General features: G+C 40.4%; 1 protein-coding gene across 4 annotated transcripts in view; it reads left to right on the top strand.

Moving 5' to 3' along the window:
* MGAM (maltase-glucoamylase) overlaps positions 1–22,319 on the top strand; it is a 65,903-nt gene extending 43,584 nt beyond the window's left edge. For all 4 annotated transcript variants that reach the window (XM_032275789.1, XM_032275791.1, XM_032275790.1 and 1 more), the window contains 12 exons: positions 892–1,023; positions 1,171–1,287; positions 2,766–2,879; positions 4,209–4,293; positions 5,542–5,659; positions 6,004–6,175; positions 7,503–7,619; positions 8,158–8,312; positions 9,871–9,955; positions 17,927–17,983; positions 18,842–18,966; positions 21,261–22,319. In XM_032275789.1, the coding sequence (XP_032131680.1) occupies positions 892–1,023; positions 1,171–1,287; positions 2,766–2,879; positions 4,209–4,293; positions 5,542–5,659; positions 6,004–6,175; positions 7,503–7,619; positions 8,158–8,312; positions 9,871–9,955; positions 17,927–17,983; positions 18,842–18,966; positions 21,261–21,459 (1,476 nt within the window). In that variant the 3' untranslated portion in view covers positions 21,460–22,319. The remainder of the gene's footprint in view (positions 1–891; positions 1,024–1,170; positions 1,288–2,765; positions 2,880–4,208; positions 4,294–5,541; positions 5,660–6,003; positions 6,176–7,502; positions 7,620–8,157; positions 8,313–9,870; positions 9,956–17,926; positions 17,984–18,841; positions 18,967–21,260) is intronic.
* The last annotated feature ends 268 nt before the right edge of the window (positions 22,320–22,587 follow it).

Below are 22,587 nucleotides of genomic sequence, written 5' to 3'. Positions count from 1 at the left end.
TACATATAGCTAGACATTTCCTTTTTAAGTGATCCAGAAAATGAAAGAATTGAACTGTTAATGGTGCCTAGTGGCATGAGATGTGAAAGGGAGTGTTATGACAGGGAATTGAACACTATTAACAGAGTTCAGTATACATGTCAAAACCTGCTTCATTTAAGTGAATAAAAGTATATGGTATGGATATGTAATGAAATATTTTTGTACTTTGAATGGCTAAATTTGATTGTATCTATTATATTGAGTACTATTGGGAATGAAGTTTAACACGAGATGCAAAGGGCAAAGCTAAGTAGTCTCTAGAATAATCCTTTTCTCTCCCATGCTCTATTCCCTTGGAGAAGACACCTAGGTTGTAGAGAAGGGTACATTTTATCCTGGACTTCACTATGTTTGTGCAGGTAACATTAGGATAGCATTAACAACAAAGATGTGAGGTAGAAGCGAAGTAACGAAATAACACATGGGGTAGTAAAACGTGGGAGATGTGGGAAACAGACAGTCTCTTCCCTTCTTTATCTTGTGAATAGGGTGAAATTTAGGTAATTTCTTAGGTGGATATGTCTGATTGTCTTAGCGATTTGTCATAATTGGTGTTGTTTGTTAGATTAGTAGATTGGTTTTTAATGCCAGAGTGTCAGGCAAGGACAGGATGATTGATGCAGTTAACCTGCTGGCAGGGATGCGACCAAGCCTTAGGGAACCAACCGGTCATGTGTTTTTGAAGTCACCATTGGAAAAGAAGCACTCAGTTGCCAGGAACTGCCTCAGGACTCTGTTTAGAGCCCAGCACAGACTTGCTGTGTATCCTGAATAATAACAATGAAAATTTGATTCATTTTACCATGGAAATTCCTAGGTGCTGATTGTGGACTTTCTGTATTCTTTCAGGATGTTCAGCATGCTGATATTGATTATATGGATGAGAGAAGGGACTTCACTTATGATCCAGTGGATTTTAAAGATTTCCCTGAGTTTGTCAAGGAGTTACACAATAATGGACAGAAGCTTGTCATCATTGTGGTATGTACTGCACTCTTTGCCCGAAATTACGTATTTGCTCCTCTGTATCATACACCCATCACCTCTGCTTTCTTCCCCAGTTCCCAGTCTCCTTTCAGTGCCTCCAGCTTCTAGCTAATTTCTCCATCGCATTTTTTCTCTTTTTAGGATCCAGCCATCTCTAACAACTCTTCCTCAAGTAAACCCTATGGCCCATATGACAGGGGTTCAGATATGAAGATATGGGTGAATGGTTCAGATGGAGTCACTCCACTCATTGGGGAGGTAACTTAATGCGGAGGCTGGAGGCTGGTAGAGGGGCTGTGTAGGGATGTGTGAGAGTGTGTGTGTGTGTGTGTGTGTGTGTGTGTGTATGCATGTCATTGTTTTGTTCTACATTTTCAGTGTATTTACATATGCTGGGGATAAATTCTCCTCTGCCTTTTCATGCCCAGGTGCATACTAGCCATCCGGGCTTTTTGATTCCCCTCACTGAGTGTCCACTTCCTCACCTCCCACACACTCTGCGGCAGACTGTGGTCTCCTTTCTTTCCGCATCACTTCCTTGACACTACTCTGGCAAAAAGCACCTATTGCTTTCTCACTGGTAAATCCAGCGGAACTGTTTCATGACTCTTCTTACTCAATTTTCCTGCAGTATTTGACAAGTGTACCCACTTCTTTCTCAAATGTTTGTTTATCCTTTTTTTTTTCAGGAAGGTGTTATCTGCTTGTTCACTTCTGAGACCTCTGATGACCTTTCAAAGTATAGTGTCTGAGGGAAATTGGATAGGACAGAGAGAAAAGTAAATGATGTTAGGATCTACAGCTTATAATGGACTTGCTGAAATTTACACAGTTCTCTTCCCTCATTTACTATTCCCAGAATTAAGAACAAAGAAAGTGATAGAGAGTTGAAGATGAGTAAGTTAGACAATTCCTTTGAAGAGGAAAAATTAACAAAAATAAAAGTAACGCAGGAAAGAGAAGCATGTGCTTAAAAAAGAAAAAATAAATTTTGTTTATAAAAGAAAAAATAAGCAAAATTCCCTGAGTCCTTCCCCTACCCATGGGATTGTATCCTGCTTTGCAAGTTTTATAAGTTTATAAATTCTTGTATTCTTGTTCTCTTTTGCTGATAACTGTAAGTTTCTGTAGCACAGCAAAGGTCATAAGAAATCCTCAAGCAGGCAGGACTCCAGCCTTCCGGGCACTGTAGCAGAAGGCAATAGATACAGCCAGTGCTAGAATCCTTGAGCTCTACAGATAGCGAACATCTGGGTTGCATAGCAATGGTCATATGTCAACCTAAGTTAGGTACTTATCATTGCTTAATCAATTGCCTTTGCTCTACACCTGCAAACTTGTTTTCGTGCCACTGTGTACTTCATGTATAAAAAGTCAAGCCCTGCCTTTGTTAAGGACTCAGCCGTTTTGTTCCCAGTCAGGGAACCAGCTGGGCCAGTGCACACCTAAAATAAACTCCTTCTGTAACCTCAACGGTCTCTCCAGTCTCTGAAATCCTGCAACACCTTTAACCACAAATTTATTCATTAAGGACTTAAACATTTTTTGAAGTGCATTTTTCTTCAAGTGACCCTGACATTTAAGTATTCTGAACACTACACCTTCCTAACTAAATAGGATGTGTTCCCGGTGACCTTGGTTGCTGTGATCATGTTGGGAATGTTTTGCAAAGTACTTTACTTTATTCTATATTTGTTTAATTTACTCTTATTCATGTTTTTCTTTTTTTCCTGAAGGTCTGGCCTGGACACACTGTGTTTCCTGATTATACCAATCCCAACTGTGCTGTTTGGTGGGCAAAGGAACTTGAGCTTTTTCACAATCAAGTAGAGTTTGATGGAATCTGGATTGTGAGTTGTTTACACTTGGATTATTAGGTGGCAAATATTCAGATTGTGTACATCTGTATCTGTATCTTTGAGTCATGGAGAGGAGGAGGACAAGAAAGGAAGTATGGCAATAATATTCTCAATATTCACTGTCTTACTATTCAAATAATCTTACTAAAACACATAGCTTAGAATAAAAATCAGAATGTTAGAGCTGAAAGGACACTCAGAAATTTTTTCACAAGTCTAGTTCTTTTCTTCTTCTTCTTTTGTTCTTTTACAAATGAATGAGCTGAAGTGAAGATAGGTCCTTACATTGTTGCAAAGTATATAAATTATTCAATTGCTAGTTCAGGACTCTTCCATTTGGACATGTTAAACAAATTGATCAGAGCCAAAGTACTCAGGTGCATGAACAAACTGTGCCTGTGGTAAAGAAAAATGTCTCATATGATGTCAGATGAAAGCAAATGTAACCTAGCCGAGGGTTAGCAAAATTTACGGAGCCCCAGGGTTGAACCTTTTTCTTTTTCTAAGAGAACTATAAGGCTAGGCACGGTGGCTCATGGTTGTAATCCCAGTACTTTAGGAGGCTGAGGTGGGTGGATCACAAGTTCGAGACCAGCCTGGCCAATATAATGAAACCCCATCTCTACTAAAAATACAAAAACTAGCTGGAGGTGATGGTGCATGCCTATAGTCCCAGCTACTCGGGGCTGAGGCAGGAAAATCGTTTGAACTTGGGAAGCGGAGGTTGTGGTGAGCTGAGATCACGCCACTGCACTCCAGCCTGGGCAACAGAGTGAGACTCCATCTCCAAAAAAAATTAAAAAAAAAAAGAGAGAACTGTAAAAAATTCAAACAATACCGACAGCTAAAAAGATAAAAGCAAAAATCCTCTGAAATTATAGCAACCAAAGCCATTGATTATCAGTATATTAGAATGCATCTTTCTAGACCTTTCACATGTGCTCTTTCTCATTCTTTCTCCATATGTATGTTTATATGTATTTATATGGATATATATTTAGAGTTATATTTACATATATGGAAAATGTATAAGTTGAAACATATGGCAACATATAAACTGATTTTTTTTCACCTGATATGTTTGAGAATTGTTCATTTTTAGCGATTATGCATATATTATTTGAAGAGTTGTTAAAAGCCTTCTTCATGAAGCCTTCAGTGGGTAGACAAGACACGAACACCTACTCTATTCCATATACATAAATACCCCTTTAAAATATCTAGAATAATTTATCTGATTCATTAAAAAAAAGACAATATTAGTACCTCATAAAGGACCATGTTACTTTTTCTTAATAGTTTTTGCTCTTTGTCTTGTAGGATATGAATGAAGTCTCCAACTTTGTTGATGGCTCGGTCTTAGGATGTTCTGCAAACAACCTAAATTATCCTGCATTCATTCCCAGTAAGTCTTGGTAGTCAGCAGATTAAAGTAGAAATATGTATTTCATATTTTAAATTCATAAGGACAGATCTGAAAAATCTGGCAAGGGCATTTGTTCATATGTGTGCACAGAAAAAGAAGAATGTGGGGAATATAAGGAAAGCTAGGAAGGAAAATAAAAACACTCTATGCTTTCCTAAAAGAGGCACAAATGCAAAAGGGGCTGTCTAGTACTTCTACTTATAGTCAAAGCTATTTCTAGGTAAAGAGCTAGAGAAGATATGGTGTAGAGGCCAGAGGCTAGTGGTAAGTTTATGTTATTCTCAGGTATGTACCCACAGACCAGGGTTTACCAGAGAGACACCAGATAACAAACCTTCATCTTCAGGTGAGGGTTATGTCTGACGTGTCCACAGAGTGAAGAACTGAGCCACAGGATGAGAAGAAGACAGAACTCATGACCTTGGAGGTCGAAGTCAGGGAGCGTGGTGATACCCAGCTTTGACTGAACTTTGGACAACATTATCTCTCAGGGTGTGGCCTTGGAATTATAGCATTGGCCATAGTTTGAAGAATGCTTGAGGTTCAAGGTCAGATTATATCTTGACTGAGAAAGGAAAAAACTGCTAGTTTGATAATTTATGAAGGCTTCAGTCTGGTGGAAAGAGAGAAAATTGGGGCAGGTAGGTTAGAATCAAATGCTGAGGGACTTGGATGAGAGGCTAAACAGTTCATATTTTATTCTTTTGGTAACAGAAACTACTTATCTTATAATAAGAGAGAAGCATAGTTGTCAGATGGTAATGTGGATCTCAACCAGAGTGGTGCAATGGGAGGAGCAGAGAGGAATGGATGAATACAAGAGAGATTGGAAATCGTTCTCTACAATATATTAACCGTGCAGAGAAGGACTCAGAAGTTAATTTACACTTTCATTCAATATCTATTTTTGGACCACTTAACTTAGCTCAGTTTGAAGAATTCAGATTGAACTTCAGGTCTGACCGAAACTTCTTGCTTCGATGTGTCTGCCTCTAATCACACGAGAGCTCGGGTGGGAGGACGTGTGGGGGTCAGAAGAATTCATTTATCTATCAGAGAAACTACTCCAAATGGATAGTGTTCTAAGAGTAAGGGAACAGTGTGACTGTTTACAGGATGTCTGCAAAAGTGCCTCCCCAGGGGGCTGTCATTTCGGTTTGTGTGATAGTCAAAGAGCAGGAAATGTGCAACTCAGGCTCTCACCGATTGATCCCTCTTTTGTTTTAGGAATCCTAGATGGGTGCCTGTTCTGCAAGACTCTCTGTATGGATGCAGTGCAGCACTGGGGCAAGCAGTATGATGTTCACAATCTGTATGGCTACTCCATGGCAGTCGCCACGGCAGAGTAAGACCACTATGGCTAGGACCTGCTGATTATAAAGAATATAGATGTGTGTGTGTGTGTGTGTGTGTGTGTGTGTGTGTGTGTGTGTGTGTGTGTTTATATGTGTTTTTAATTATTGTAGATTATGGGGTTAATGAATAAAATTTCTTAATACAAAACAAAGCAAAACAAAACATATTTAATGGTGCAGAATGCTCCCAGTAGGGACTCTAATTCTACTGAAAGAGAGCTGGAAGAGAAGAATGGGTTATTCATTTTTAATGTCTTTGGTATTGTTGCTGTATTCCTGGGCTGAGATAAGCAAAGGTCCCACACTGACTCCTTAAATCTCTCTCCCTTTCTAGAGCTGCCAAGACTGTGTTCCCTGATAAGAGAAGCTTCATTCTGACCCGTTCTACCTTTGCGGGGTCTGGCAAGTTTGCAGCACATTGGTTAGGAGACAACACAGCCACCTGGGACGACCTTCGATGGTCCATCCCTGGAATGCTTGAGTTCAACCTTTTTGGTATCCCAATGGTGAGTTGCTACCTCAAGGTCTCCTATGAATCTGAATTCCCAGAAAGCTTCATTTTAGAAAATTTTTGAGCCACAAAACTCCCCTCTCCTGCCTGCCATGGCTGGGGATTTAATGTCTTAAGAACGTGTGCTTCATCTATATCAACAGGGCTTTGATACCATGACATTCTTTCCTGTACTACTGTAGGAAGATAGAAGGTGCAACTTTGACATTTGCTGGAATATATCTTTTTATTGAAGTATAACATACTTTATACAGAAAAGTGTATGTATCCTTAAGAATACAGCTGATGAATTTCACCAACTGAACACATCTGTGTATCTAGTACCAAGATAGTACCAAGAACTGTAACATTGCCAGCACCCTAGGGGCTTTGACATTTTTAAGTTAAATCCAACATGTTTATGAATTGAGCTCCTAGAATGTCCAAGGTCTTGAGCAGAGTAGGCATGGTGAGAGGGAAGGAAAGCGTAAATATAGTAAAGATGCCCCTTCTCTTTGCCCAGAGGGTTTACAGTTTAGTAAGAGGAGACATATGTGTGAATAAATAATTATGACAAACTAGGGTAAAAAGACCAACAGGGACATATGAGTTAAACGTTATGGGAGATCCCAAGAAAGGGATTCATCTGACAAAATTATGAAGGACAAAAGGAATCAAGGCAGGGAGTCAAGAGACATTTCATGGAAAAGATAACATTTGAAATTAAACTCGAAAAGCAAGTATTTTTCATCTGACTAATGAGAAGTTCATTTTAATACTGAGAAATAAAGCTGAGCAAAAACAGTATAAGGGGGATTATTTGATGTATCTATAAGGATTGGTGTGTGGGACTGGAATGAGAAATGATGCTAAAAATGTGGGTTCGAACCGGGTTTTAAAGAGCTAAAAGGATGAACAGCAAGGAAGTACTGGAGATTTTTTAATAGGTGAATGACATGGTCAGAGTTAGGCTTTAGAAAAATAATGCTGATAGTGGTGAGGTCAAAATAATAATATCAACAGTATTGCCAGGTCCTAGGCATCCAAAAACTCTTGTACGTAAAGTGTACGACTTTAATTATCTCACTCATTTACTAAATACCTGTGTAGTTATTTAGTACTAACTAACAAAATGAGAAAAGTGAGGCACAGAAGGGTTGAGTAACTTACTCAAAGTCATCCAGCATTCAAGAGTGAACACAGGCTGTGACTCAATTCTGACCACCCTCCTAGCCTTCTAGGTCAGAGGTTTAAACAAGGTTCAGTTGGGAGATCCCTGGTGGAAAGCAAAGAAGAGTGGCAGAAGGAAGTGAGGTATACCTGTTGTCTGGGTGTCTTTCCAGGTGGGTGCTGACATATGTGGCTTTGCCTTGGACGCCCCTGAGGAGCTCTGTAGGCGATGGATGCAGCTGGGCGCATTTTATCCATTTTCTAGGAATCACAATGGCCAAGGATACAAGGTAAGGGTCCTAGGAAACAGAGTCAGAATACATTTGGCATACATTAGGACTAGATCTATTTACATCCTCGCCAAGAATCTGCTGAGCCAAGCTGTTACCTGGTCTTCACTTACACTAATTTGCACCATCATGTGCAATTACCCAGAACATGTGCTGTATCATCAAAATGCCCGACTGCCTCAGCCTGTTATTTGCTGCTGCATTCAAGGAAATGGCATCTGTAAAGGTCTTTAGTCAAATTTCTGTCCACTTTATCTACATTGCTTACTTTTAAATAAGAAGCAAACAAGGAAATACTTCAAAATTATTTAAATTGCAGTCTCTCAAGAGAGGAGTCTTAAAGAGTGAGGGAGGCAGGATGAATAGAAACCCCAAGGAGAGACATTTACTCGGTACTGCTCAGAAGTGAGGTTTGCAACCTAGACCCCTGTCATTCAGAAGGGAAATTCCTGGTTGTAATGAATGAGATCTGGAATTCTGCAGATGCTTCTGCCATCCTGCAGCCAAACCACAACTGCAAACTCCTATTTCCTTGCAGGAACAGGACCCTGCCTCCTTTGGAGCTGACTCCCTGCTGTTGAATTCCTCCAGGCACTACCTTAACATCCGCTATACTCTATTGCCCTACCTGTACACCCTCTTCTTCCGTGCTCACAGCCGAGGGGACACAGTGGCCAGGCCCCTTTTGCATGAGTAAGTTGACCTAACCTCCTCAAATTTTATTAATGTATCTGGAATGACACTGACTATATCATCAAATATCAGAGTGAAAAGTGAAACAATTCAGGCAGTTATTCAGATCTATCTATATATCTATCATCTATCTCAATTAATCTATCACTCTATCTGACTGGAATACCTAGTTGGTATTTGTAAGCCTTACCTGTTCTCTTTTGGTGAGAGAATTAGGCTAAAAGTCATGGGACTTTGGGTTTTTTCTTTGTTATGCCACTCACTAGCCCTATATCGTGGAAAAATCATATTTTTCTTAGTTTCTTTAGTCTTAGTTTAAAGGATTTGAAATCTTGTCTGTGATGGTCTCTTCTGTAACGCACTAGAACGCCAGAAGTATGTTCAAGCTGAAGCTGTAGGAATAAGCCTATAACATAAATACAAATGAGGATATTTTAAAGGATTTGTAGAATTTCAGAATTCTTATTTCTCAGACAATGACCATCTCTAACTTAATTCTAAAACAGGGCACTTAAAGGCATTTTCTTGTCAAAGTACAGTCAACTCCCTTATGTGGGTGACATATGAGGCCCTCAGGCACATATCAAGCTATTATATATTCATTATTTTGGGAAGTTTTTGTCTGCTCATGAAATTTCTTGTCAAAATGCAGATATCCTGAAAGAGAAAAAAGTAAAATATTAAATTGCCTGGTATTTTGGATAACCAGATCTAGTTTCTTGATACTTAGCTGAAGTTCTGAAATGTATTGATTATTTAACTTATTTTTTTATTTTAAATTTTTGTGGGTCCATAGTAGGTGCATATATTTGTGGGGTATATGAGATATTTTGATACAGGTACGCAATGTAACATTATGGAAATTGGGTATCCATCCCCTCGAGCATTTATCCTTTGAGTTATAAACAATCCAATTACATTCTTTAAGTTACTTTTAAATGTACAATTAACTTATTATTTACTATAGTCACCCTATTGTGCTATCAAATCATAGATTTTATTCATTCTTTCTATTTTTCCGTACCTGTTAACCATCTTCACTTCCCTCCCAGCCCCCCACTACCCTTCCCAGCCTCTGGTAACCATCCTTTCACTCTCTGTGTCATGAGTTGTTGGTTTTTAGATCTCACAAATAGGTGAGAACATGTGATGTTTGTCTTTATATGCCTGGCTTATTTCATATAACATAATGATCTCCAGTTCCATTCATGTTGATGCAAATGTCTGGATCTCAGATAACTTACTTTTTTTTTTTTTTTTTTTTTTTTTTAAAAAAAAAAAAAAGAGGGATATGGAAAATAAAATACAGCCAGGGACCTGCCTAGCATAGATACTGGAATGGAAACATCTGTTCATCCTGAGGGAAGAATAGGAGACGTGGGCTGGGGAAGGGGAACCTATCTAGGAGTGCATAGGGGATTGAGTAGGTGTCACAGAATAATTCCAGAGGTTTGCCCAGGCTGCTAGCCTGCATGCTTTCAACAAGTTGTGAGTAGAGCTTCAATAAATCTCATTGGCAGTGACCCAAATCTCAGTGAACTGTCTCTCTTGTCACTAGGTTCTATGGGGACAACAACACTTGGGATGTGCACCAACAGTTCTTATGGGGGCCTGGCCTCCTCATCACTCCAGTTCTGGATGAAGTAAGTGTTCCCACAGAGATACGCTAGGGATCTCTGCTTCTGTTCCTGCTGTCCTGCAAACTCCTTTCTCCTTATTCGAAACTCATTTCCAACATCTCTGACGGAGTCAGCCTCAAAGAGAGTATGCTAGGTTTTGAGAAGGTAGACATCTGGTAATTACACATTTTCTGTTTTAGAATTTTTTTTCTTGATGAAGTTTCCAACCAGTTTAGAAGCATTTACTGGAAACTCTATATTACAAGTTAGGTTAGGTTGCTCTTGCATTGCTATAAATTTCTGACACAGTAATTTACAAGAAAAGAGATTTAATTGGCTCATGATTCTGCAAGCTTTATAAGAAGCATGATCTGCGCAGCTTCTAGGGAGGCCTCAGGAAGCTTACAGTCATGGAGGAAGGCAAAGCAGGAGCAGGGATGTCACATAGCAAAAGCAGGAACAAGACAGAGAGTCAGGAGAGGTGACAGACTCTTTTTTTTTTTTCCCCATTTATTTATTTTATTGCATTTTGGGTTTTGGGGTACATGTGAAGAACATGCAAAATTGTTGCATAGGTACACACGTGGCAGTGTGATTTGCTGCCTTCCATCCCGTCACCTACATCTGGCATTTCTCCCCTTGCTATCTCTCCCCAGCTCCCCACCCCCCACCGTTCCTCCCCTATTTCCCCCCAACTGACCCCAGTGTGTAGTGCTCCCCTCCCTGTGTCCATGTGTTCTCATTGTTCAACACCCGCCTATGAGTGAAAACATGCGGTGTTTGATCTTCTGCTCTTCTGTCAGTTTGCTGAGAATGATGGTTTCCAGGTTCATCCATGTCCCTACAAAGGACCCAAACTCATCGTTTTTGATGGCTGCACAATATTCCATGGTGTATATGTGCCGCATTTTCCCTATCCAGTCTATCGTCGATGGGCATTTGGGTTGGTTCCAGGTCTTTGCTATTGTAAACAGTGCTGCAATGAACATTCGCGTGCACGTGTCCTTATAGTAGAACGATTTGTAATCCTTTGGATATATACCCAGTAATGGGATTGCTGGGTCAAATGGAATTTCTATTTCTAGGTCCTTGAGGAATCGCCACACTGTCTTCCACAATGGTTGAACTAATTTACACTCCCACCAACAGTGTAAAAGTGTTCCTATTTCTCCACATCCTCTCCAGCGTCTGTTGTCTCCAGATTTTTTAATGATCGCCATTCTAACTGGCGTGAGATGGTATCTCAATGTTGTTTTGATTTGCATTTCTCTGATGACCAGTGATGATGAGCATTTTTTCATATGTTTGTTGGCCTCATGTATGTCTTCTTTTGTAAAGTGTCTGTTCATATCCTTTGCCCACTTTTGAATGGGCTTGTTAGTTTTTTTCTTGTAAATCTGTTTTAGTTCTTTGTAAATTCTGGATATCAGCCCTTTGTCAGATGGGTAAACTGCAAAAATTTTTTCCCATTCTGTTGGTTGCCGATTCACTCTAATGACTGTTTCTTTTGCTGTGCAGAAGCTGTGGAGTTTGAATAGGTCCCATTTGTCTATTTTGGCTTTTGTTGTCAATGCTATTGGTGTTTTGGTCATGAAGTCCTTGCCTACGCCTATGTCCTGAATGGTTTTGCCTAGATTTTCTTCTAGGGTTTTTATGGTGTTAGGTCTTATGTTTAAGTGTTTAATCCATCTGGAGTTAATTTTAGTGTAAGGTGTCAGGAAGGGGTCCAGTTTCTGCTTTTTGCACATGGCTAGCCAGCTTTCCCAACACCATTTATTGAACAGGGAATCCTTTCCCCATTGCTTGTTTTTGTCTGGTTTGTCAAAGATCAGATGGTTGTAGATATGTTGTGCTGCTTCCGAGACCTCTGTTCTGTTCCATTGGTCTATATCTCTGTTTTGGTACCAGTACCATGTTGTTTTGATTACTGTAGCCTTGTAGTATAGTTTGAAGTCCAGTAGTGTGATGCCCCCCGCTTTGTTCTTTTTGCTTAGAATTGACTTGGCTATGTGGGCTCTCTTTTGGTTCCATATGAAGTTTAAGGTGGTTTTTTCCAGTTCTGTGAAGAAGGTCATTGGTAGCTTGATGGGGATAGAATTGGATCTGTAAATTACTTTGGGCAGTATGGCCATTTTCACGATATTGATTCTTCCTAACCATGAACATGGAATGTTTCTCCATCTGTTTGTGTCCTCTCTTATTTCATTGAGCAGTGGCTTGTAGTTCTCCTTGAAGAGATCCTTTACGTTCCTTGTTAGTTGTATTCCTAGGTATTTTATTCTCTTTGTGGCAATTGTGAATGGAAGTTTGTTCTTGATTTGGCTCTCTTTAAGTCTGTTATTGGTGGATAGGAATGCATGTGATTTTTGCACATTGATTTTGTAATCCGAGACTTTGCTGAAGTTGCTTATCAGTTTCAGGAGATTTTGGGCTGAGACGATGGGGTCTTCTAGATATACAATCATGTCATCTGCAAATAGAGACAGTTTGACGTCCTCCTTTCCTATTTGAATGCCTTTATTTCTTTTTCTTGCCTGATTGCTCTGGCTAGAACTTCTAATACTATATTGAATAGCAGTGGTGAGAGAGGGCATCCTTGTCTGGTGCCACATTTCAAGGGGAATGCTTCCAGTTTTTGCCCATTCAGTATGATATTGGCTGTTGGTTTGTCATAAATAGCTTTTATTATTTTGAGATACGTTCTGTCAGTACCTAGCTTATTGAGGGTTTTTAGCATAAAGGGCTGTTGAATTTTGTCAAAGGCCTTCTCTGCATCAATTGAGATAATCATGTGGTTTTTGTCTTTGGTTCTGTTTATGTGGCGAATTACGTTTATAGACTTGAGTATGCTGAACCAGCCTTGCATCCCCCGGATGAAGCCTACTTGATCATGGTGGATAAGCTTTTTGATGTGCTGTTGCAATCGGCTTGTCAGTATTTTATTGAAGATTTTTGCATCTATGTTCATCATGGATATTGGCCTGAAGTTTTCTTTTCTTGTTGGGTCTCTGCCAAGTTTTGGAATCAGGATGATGTTGGTCTCATGAAATGATTTGGGAAGAATTCCCTCTTTTTTTATTGTTTGGAATAGTTTCAGAAGGAATGGTACCAGCTCCTCTTTGTATGTCTGGTAGAATTCAGCTGTGAACCCATCTGGACCTGGGCTTTTTTTGGGTGGTAAGCTCTTAATTGCTGCCTCAACTTCAGACCTTGTTATTGGTGTGTTCAGGGTTTCGGCTTCTTCTTGGTTTAGGCTTGAGAGGAGGCAAGTGTCCAGGCATTTATCCATTTCTTCCAGGTTTATTAGTTTGTGTGCATAGAGTTGTTTGTAATAATCTCTGATGATGGTTTGAATTTCTGTGGAATCTGTGGTGATATCCCCTTTATCGTTTTTTATTGCATCAATTTGGTTATTCTCTCTTTTCTTTTTAATTAATCTGGCTAGTGGTCTGTCTATTTTGTTGATCTTTTAAAAAAACCAGCTCCTGGATTTATTGATTTTTTGAAGGGTTTTTTGTGTCTCTATCTCCTTCAGTTCTGCTCTGATCTTAGCTATTTCTTGTCTTCTGCTAGACTTTGAGTTTTTTTGATCTTGCTCTTCTAGCTCTTTCAGTTTTGATGATAGGGTGTCAATTTTTGATCTCTCCTTGCTTCTCATGTGGGCACTTATTGCTATATATTTTCCTCTAGAGACTGCTTTAAATGTGTCCCAGAGATTCTGGTATGTTGTGTCTTCATTCTCGTTGGTTTTGAAGAACATCTTTATTTCTGTCTTCATTTCATTGTTTATCCAGTCAACATTCAAGAGCAAGTTGTTCAGTTTCCATGAAGCTGTGCGGTTCTGGGTTAGTTTTTGAATTCTGAGTTCTAACTTGATTGCACTGTGGTCTGAGAGACTGTTTGTTATGATTTCCATTCTTTTGCATTTGCTGAGGAGCGATTTACTCCCAATTATGTGGTTGATTTTAGAGTAGGTGTGATGTGGTGCTGAGAAAAATGTATATTCTGTGGATTTGGGGTGGAGAGTTCTGTAAATGTCTATTAGGTTTGCTTGTGCCAGGTCTGAGTTCAAGTTCTGGATATCCTTGTTAATTTTCTGTCTGGTTGATCTGTCTAATGTTGACAATGGGGTGCTAAAGTCTCCCACTATTATTGTGTGGGAGTCTAAGTCTCTTTGTAAGTCATTAAGAACTTGCCTTATGTATCTGGGTGCTGCTGTATTGGGTGCGTATATATTTAGGATCATTAGCTCTTCTTGTTGCATTGGTCCTTTTACCATTATGTAATGTCCCTCTTTGTCTCTTATGATCTTTGTTGCTTTAAAGTCTAATTTATCAGAGATGAGAATTGCAACTCCTGCTTTTTTTTGCTCTCCATTTGCTTGGTAAATCTTCCTCCATCCTTTTATTTTGAGCCTTTGTGTATCCTTGCATGTGAGATCGGTTTCCTGGATACAGCACACTGATGGGTTTTTGTCTTTTTATCCAATTTGCCAGTCTGTGTCTTTTGATTGGGGCATTTAGTCCATTTACATTTAGGGTTAATATTGTTATGTGTGAATTTGATACTGCCATTTTGGTGCTAGCTGGGTGTTTTGCCCTTTAGTTGAGCTGGTACTTGTTGTTCCTTTATATGTGTAGAGCCTCTTTCAGGAGCCCTCGTATAGCTGGCCTGGTGGTGACGAATTCTCTGAGTACTTGCATGTTCACAAAGGATTTTATTTTTCCTTCACTTATGAAGCTTAGTTTGGCTGGATAGGAGATTCTGGGTTGAAAGTTCTTTTCTTTAAGGATGTTGAATATTGGCCCCCATTCTCTTCTGGCTTGTAGGGTTTCTGCTGAGAGATGTGCTGTGGGTCTGATGGGCTTCCCTTTATGGGTAACCCAACCTTTCTCTCTGGCTGCCCTTAGTATTTTCTCCTTCATTTCAACCCTGGTGAATCTGACGATTATGTGCCTTGGGGTTGCTCTTCTTGACGAATATCTTTGTGGTGTTCTCTGTATTTCCTGGACTTGAATGTTTGCCTACCTTGCTAGGTTGGGGAAGTTTTCCTGGAGAATATCCTGAAGCGTATTTTCCAGGTTGGATTCATTCTCTTTGTCGCATTCAGGTACGCCTATCAAACGTAGATTAGGTCTTTTCACATAGTCCCACATTTCTTGGAGACTTTGTTCATTCCTTTTTACCCTTTTCTCCAGTCTTGCCTTCCCGTTTTATTTCATTGAGTTGATCTTCGACCTCTGATATCCTTTCTTCTGCTTGGTCCATTCGGCTGTTGATACTTGTGCATGCTTCACGAAGTTCTCGTGTTGCGTTTTTCATCTCCATCAATTCACTTATATTCCTTTCTATTTTGTCCATTCTCCTTAGCATTTCATCAAATCTTTTTTCAAGGTTCTTAGTTTCTTTGCATTTGGTTAGAACATGTTCTTTAAGTTCACAGAAGTTTCTTACTACCCACCTTCTGAAGTCTGATTCTGTCATTTCATCACACTCGTTCTCCATCCAACCTTGTTCCCTTGCTGGTGAGGAGTTGTGATCCCTTGTAAGAGGAGAGGTGTTCTGGCTTCGGGTGTTTTCATCCTTTTTGGGCTAGTTTCTTCCCATCTTTAAGGATTTATCCACCCGTCGACTTTGTAGTTGCTGACTTTCAGATTGGGTCTCAAATCTTTCAGATTGACGTTCTGTTTGTTGATGATGAGGTTATTTCTGTTTCTTGGTTTTCCTTCTGGCAGTCTGGCCCCTGTGCTGTAGGTCTGCCGAGGTTCACTCCAGGCCCTGCTTGCCTGGGGTTCACCTGCAGCAGCTGCTGAACAGTAAGGGTTGTTACCAGTTTTCTTCTTCTGCTATCTTTGTCCCAGAAGGATACCCGCCTAGTGTCAATCTGATCTCTCTTTTATGAGGTGTCTCTTTGGATATGTAGGGGTCAGGGAGCTGCTTGAGGAGACGGTCTCTTCTTTATAGGAGCTGAAATGGTGAGCTGTGAGCTCTGTTGTTGTTCATTCAGAGCTGCTGGGCAGGTACATTTAGGTCTGCTGCAGCAGAACTCATAAACTGCTTTTTGTTCCCAGGTGCTCTGTCCCAGGGATTTAGGGCTTTATTTATGAGTTTCCGTTACACTGCTGCCTTCTTTTTTTTTTTTTCCTTCAGACCTGCCCAGCCCAGCAAGGAGGCAGCCTAGTCACTGTCGGCCTATAGCAGCTTTGCTGAGCTGCTGTGGGCTCCGCCCCGCTGCCGAGCGACTTCCCTGCAGTCCTGTTTATATGGGTGTAGTTAGAACTGCTTTGGCGATGGTGGCCCGCCTCTGTTGAGGCGGAGTCTCTCTGCTGTGGCGGGTTGCCTTGGCAATGGCGGGCTGCCTCAGCAATGGCGGGTTGCCTTGGCAACGGCGGGCTGCCGCCCCTCCCCCACAGAGCTGGACCATCCCGGGTTCAGCTGCGCTTGCTGTGAAACTCTCAATCCAGAGTTTCTGGTTGCTGTTCGTCTGTGGGGGTGGGACCAGCCGAGCCTGATCGCCTGGCTGCCTGCCTCAGAGCCTTTTTTAAGTTGGTGTTCCAGTCGCCTGCTGAAGAGGCGCCGGGGTCTGTTTGTTTTCCCCTGCGGCCACTCACTGCGCTGGCTTAAACAGCGGCACTGAGGTTTGTGGTGCTTTTTTTTTTTTTTTTTGCCCTGGAATCTACTGTCCTGGTTCTCTGCTCAGTCCCCTTTTTGAACCAGCGTATGGGCGACTTCCTGTGGCTCCAATCGCCAGCCAAAAGGGCACCCGGACCGGTGTATTTTGTATGGAGAACCACAGCTTCAGGGCGCCGGCCGGCACAGCCGCGCTGGCCGTAACAGCCACACTGGCGACCGTGGAGCTCCTCTGCCTGGGAATTTCCTAGTCTGTGGGCAATAAAAACGCGGCGTCCACTCACCCTCTGCGCTTTCTCTGGGAGCTGCAAAACCAGCTGTTCCTAAACAGCCACCTTGGGGCACATATTTTTTTTTTTTTTTTTTTTTTTTTTTGTGACAGAGTCTTACTTTGCTGCCCAGGCTGGAGTGCAGTGGCACAATCCTGGCTCACTGCAACCTCTGCCTCCCAGGTTCTTGCAATTCTTGTGCCTCAGCCTCCGGAATAGCTGAGATTACAGGTGCCCCCACCACACCAGCTAATTTTGTATCTTTTGTAGAGGTGAGGTTTCACCACGTTAGCTAGGCTGGTCTCAAACTCCCAATCTCAGGTGATCTGCCTGCCTTGGCCTCCAAAGTGCTGGGATTACAGGCATGAACCACCACGCCTGGCCACCACACACTTTTAAACAACCAAATCTTATGAGAATTCACTCACTCTCATGAGGACAGAACCAAGGGAATGGTGCAAACTGTTCATAAGAAATCCTCCCTCGTGATCCAGTCACCTCCCTCCAGGCCCCACCTCCAACGCTGGGGATTACATTTCAGTGTGAGATTTGGACAGAGACAAACATCCAAACTATATCAGGAGTGGTCCTATTTGTTGTCAGATTCTCATAGCAGATCCTGACTTGCTCTATGACCTAGAAGCAGGATGGAGCAGTGACCCAGCACTCACTCTAAAGTCAGGCTGACCAGGATGTGATTGTTTTTTCTCTGCCACTTTGAGCCTGTGTGATCTGGGGTGATTATTGTGCTGACTTCTCATCTGTAGAGATGTAACAATAATAATAATAATAGTAGCTATCGTTTGGGAATGTTGGGAAAATTAAATGAGGTAATCATATAAAGCTGGAATGTTTGTCACCATACATGTTTTATTATTATTATTATTTCTAATGTGGTTACGTTTGGAATTTCTCTCTGAGTTGCCAAGTTATAGCTTCTATTATTTGTATTAGAGGAGAGGCAGAAGAAAGGATTAATAACAGAGAAAGGAAAGGGCATTCCCACCCTATCCATAAATGATTAAGAAGCTCCCTAGAGAATAAAATGAAATCTGTTTTATTTCCCTCAGGGGACACTATATTGTTTTAATTTCAGGGTGTGGAGAAAGTGACGGCATATGTGCCTGATGCTGTCTGGTATGACTATGAAACGGTAAGTAGCTTTGACTTTTCTTCTACTACTTAAGACTGCAGCATAGACAAGCGACCTATCTGGAGAGAGAGAAATCATCTACAGGCTGAGGAGTATTTTTGTAGTGTTTTCTGTAATTTCATAGCAGAACCAGGATATAAAGTTAACCTAAACCCCTAACATCTGTCATGATGAAATGTGAAAAAATACCTTCATATACTTTATTCTACAATAATTTAGAGACTGACATAGTATCTCTTTTTTTGTTGTCTGTTTGAGATAAAGTTTCGCCCTTTTTGCCCAGGCTGGAGTGCAATGGTGCAATCTCGACTCACCGCAACCTCTGCCTCCCCGGTTCAAGCAATTCTCCTGCCTCAGCCTCCCGAGTAGCTAGGACTACAGGCATGCACCACCAAGCCAGGCTAATTTTGTATTTTTAGTAGAGACAGGATTTCTCCATGTTGGTCAGACTGGTCTCGAACTCTTGACCTCAGGTGATCTGCCCGCCTCGGCCTCCCAAAGTGCTGGGATTATAGGCGTGAGCCACTGCACCTAGCCCATAGTATCTCTTAAATGAATATTGGAGGAACTGATGGACAATGTGAGCTTCATCAGGAATCACATTACTTGTTTAGAACTATTGGTTTATGTCATTTATGGCAAATAGCCTCAGCATGGCATAAATGTTCTCTCAAACCCCCAACTGATGGCAGAAAATGTTGTTCCTGATTTTTTTACTTCTCTTGTTTGATCGCCTGGCTAGACAGTAATTCAGCTAATTGGAAAAAGGGGAGAGCTATGGATCACTTGGCATGTAGATAATCAGTGAAGGACTATGTGCTGTCATGCCACTGTGTTTGATTTATCTGCATGCATCAGGGGGGCCAAGTGAAATGGAGGAAGCAAAAAGTCGAGATGGAGCTTCCTGGAGACAAAATTGGACTTCACCTTCGAGGAGGCTACATCTTCCCCACACAGCAGCCAAATACAACGACTCTGGCCAGGTATAGCATGGCTGGAGTGTCCTTTAAGGAGGATGCTGACAAAACCAGTCATTTCTGTCCCCATGTGTTGACCAAGCACCATGATGCTGAAACACCATGTGGAGTTTGGGGAGGAAGGGTATCGGGGTATGTGTGAAGGAGTAGGAGTGGGGTGTCCTCTAAATCTGTTCTTGAACTTCCCACAACCTCTGTTCAAGAAGCTGTTGATTTAGAGCTGTATCCAGATAGATTTTGAAAGACTGTAGTTTATTTACTTCCTTAAACCCTTTGAATTTCTTTTTGGAACACGCTAACAGCCATGTGATCAGCCTCCTTGGTTTGCCCAGGACTGTTGCAGTTTTAGCACCAAAAGTCTCCCCTCTTGGGTTGCTTCTCAATTCTGGGCAAACCATGTCAGTTGATCCCTCTATCTGCATTGGCCACATAGCCTATCCATATTTCTCTGCTTTTAACTCACTCTTTCTTATTTCTAGAGGGTCAGGATTCACTTTCCACCCTCCTAGAAATCTCAGCTTCCTATTTCTTTTCTCCTACTAAGATTTCTTTCTTGTGATTCAAAATTTGATTCAAAAGTTACCTCCTGCAAACCTCAAATCTCCATGTCACTGAATTTTCCTTTATACTCAATTGATTCCAACATTCTAGATTCCATCTGTACGGAAGAGGTGCACATTTATATCTTCATGCCTTTGAGAGTATTAGCCTATTTGTCTTTAATAGACTAGGAGTTCTTTGGAAGCCAGATGCCTGTCTTTTCTTTTGAACCTCTCTTACTGCTTTAATTTTCCAAATTGTAGACTTTTTACGATACTAATGGAAAATATTCCTAAATCCAATACTATTTGGCTTCCTTTTTCTAACTGTTCACCTTCAAGCTGTTCTGCACACTAATACCAAATTTATTTTTTCCAAAATGAAAATCTCAACTGGTTGCTCCCAGGCTTGAAGTCCAAACTCTTTCAATAATAGGGTATTCAAAGCCAATCACAACCTGGTTCCACATTACCTTGACAAGTCTATATTTCCTGCCACACTTTCATGTACGTACAGACCAGCCATGCCAAAAAACTTGCTATTTCCCAAACATACCTATGTATTTTACTGCATTTGAGCTTTTGCACTTTTTCTTTCCAACATTCTTTGCCTGGTACAGTCTTAATGATCCAAATCGAACTTACATTTTATCAGCAGGAAATCTTTCTTTAATCTTCCAGCAGAGGAAGCACTGCCACTTCCAAGTTTCTAGTCATTTTTCATATATATGTATTTATTTATCAGGCAGATAATATATGCATGTATTTGCTCCTTAGATGATTTTCTCTTTCTTCTTTAATACTATTAGCATTTCAATCATAGTTATATATTCTGTGCTTGAAAATTGTATTATCTGAAGTGTTTAGGTAAATCTAAGTCTATTGTTAGCTGTCTTTGCTGACTTACTTTTATGTTGACTTATTACCTTGTGTGCTTGGTGATCTTTTGTTTTTAAGCTGTGATACCTTATAAACGTGGGTCTAATTCCTCCAGAGATGATTTGCCTTCTTCTCTGTTTGCGAGCAAGGAATTACTTCCAACTGGCATCATGTTAGTTTCCTTCAAGGATCCGGGAAACTGGGAGGTTGCCTAGAGGAGTGACAGAGTGAGGAGAGATTCCAAATGAAAATTGCTGTCTCCCTCCCCTTCTTCCTCTATGTCCATCTATTTTACCATGTCTTTGAGAAATGTTTTGTGTTTCCTATTCTAAATTATAAAGTAGATAATTAGAATGATGTTTTTCTTTTAAAACAAACTAATAACCAATAATCAGATCAGTTACCATTAAATAGATGAATTTTATTGTATGTTGTTGTTTTCTGAGTATGAAAACAACATACTCCTTAGGCAGGCTAAAACATATCTTCCTCACAGCACTGGACACTTTTCCCAAGGGTATCACTGCTAAAGTGATCTGACTGAACCAGTTATTGCCTAAGATTTCTTTCTTTTCTCATACTCTGTGTTCTAAATAGTAGTTGCAGAAGCAGCTTTCATTTGCACAATTTCAGTGACTCTGGTGCTTGAATTCTTGCCTCCAACATAGATGTTATTGCTATTGTTTGGGATATTTCTATCTCCTGTGACACTGTTGATATTAAAGACAGATGCTTCTGTCAATTTTGTGTTTGTAACTGAAGAAAACAGAACCATCTGCTGCTAGTAACTTCTCCAATTTGAAATTTGATGGAAACATTCTCAGCTCAGTTGGCAAAATTCTCTGACTCCTGTTTTTGTCTCTTGAATCTCGTTTCCCACAGTCGAAAGAACCCTCTTGGTCTTATCATTGCCCTAGATGAGAACAAAGAAGCAAAAGGAGAACTTTTCTGGGATGATGGGGAAATGAAGGGTGAGCACTGTTATGATAATGTTGCATTTTTAAAGCCAGCACCTGTGACTTATTGTCCTTCACTCCTGCTAGTCATTCAGCTTTGGGAGAAATCTCACCAGATACAGTAGCAAGAGTCACTTAAGTACTTCGTTTCTGGTTGCATGGTTCAGAGGTAGAGGTAGATGAACTACAAAAGAAAGAAAAATACATTTCTATTTGTGACAATTCTCCCATTGGCCCGTGATATCTATAATAGGCTCTCATTTTATTGTCAATGGGTGCTCAGAAGAGATGGTTTCAAGACTGTTCCTGTAAGTCAATGTTAATGTCTTCCTCTCCAAATTCTTATGAGCAAATGTTGATGAGGTAAAAATCATAGACCTGCCATAGAGGCAGTGAGAATATACTGTTCTAGTGTGTGCTCACCTAGCCATACTTTTTAGCCTATTCATGGCTCTGGTGCTTCAAGTTTAGGAAATACCTGTGCTTCAAGTTTAGGAAATAGACTCCCTTGAGACACATGCCTGGAAAGCCCTTGGGAGGGAACCTTTTCAATGTTCCAGTAGGAAAGAGAAGGAAAAACAATGACTTGGCCTTGGAGACTCTTGTCCATCTAATGCAATCTGTAGATTTAAAATTTTATTTATTTATTTAATTGTAAAATATTTAATTGGAAAATAAAGATGAAATTTATTCAAAGTGAACAAAGTGAGGATTTAATATATATAGTCATAGTATAATGATTACCACAGCTATTTTAATGAACACTTCCATCACCACCCATGCTGTAGACTGGATCCTCAGAACTTATTTATCTAATAACTAAAGGTTTGTACCCTTGACCATCATTTCCCTATTTCCCCCACCCTCAGGCTCTAAGAACCACTGTTATACTGCCTGCTTCTATGAACTCAACTTTTTTAGATTCCACATATAAGTGAGACCATGCAGTATTCGATTTTCTGTTTCTGGTTTATTTCACTTAGTATAATGTCCTCCAGATTCATCCATGCTGTTGCAAATGGCCAAATTTTCTTTCTTTTTTTTTTCATGGCTGAATAATACTTTGTTGTATATATGTATCATAATTTCTTTATTCATCCATTGATAGACACTTAGGTTGTTTTCATATCTTGGCTACTGTGAAAAATAAAATTAAAAACTTAAATGTAAGGGCTGAAATTGTAAAGCTTCTAAAAGAAAACAGGAAAAAATCCTCCTTGACATTTTAGTCTTGGCAGTGACTTTTTGGATAT

The sequence above is a fragment of the Sapajus apella genome, unplaced genomic scaffold, assembly GCF_009761245.1.
Source record: "Sapajus apella isolate SASKATOON/1434 unplaced genomic scaffold, GSC_monkey_1.0 scaffold7, whole genome shotgun sequence".
In the NCBI taxonomy this organism is placed as follows: Eukaryota; Metazoa; Chordata; class Mammalia; order Primates; family Cebidae; genus Sapajus; species Sapajus apella.
The sequence above is the reverse complement of the archived record's forward strand: the minus strand, read 5'-3'. Positions and strand labels throughout refer to the sequence as shown.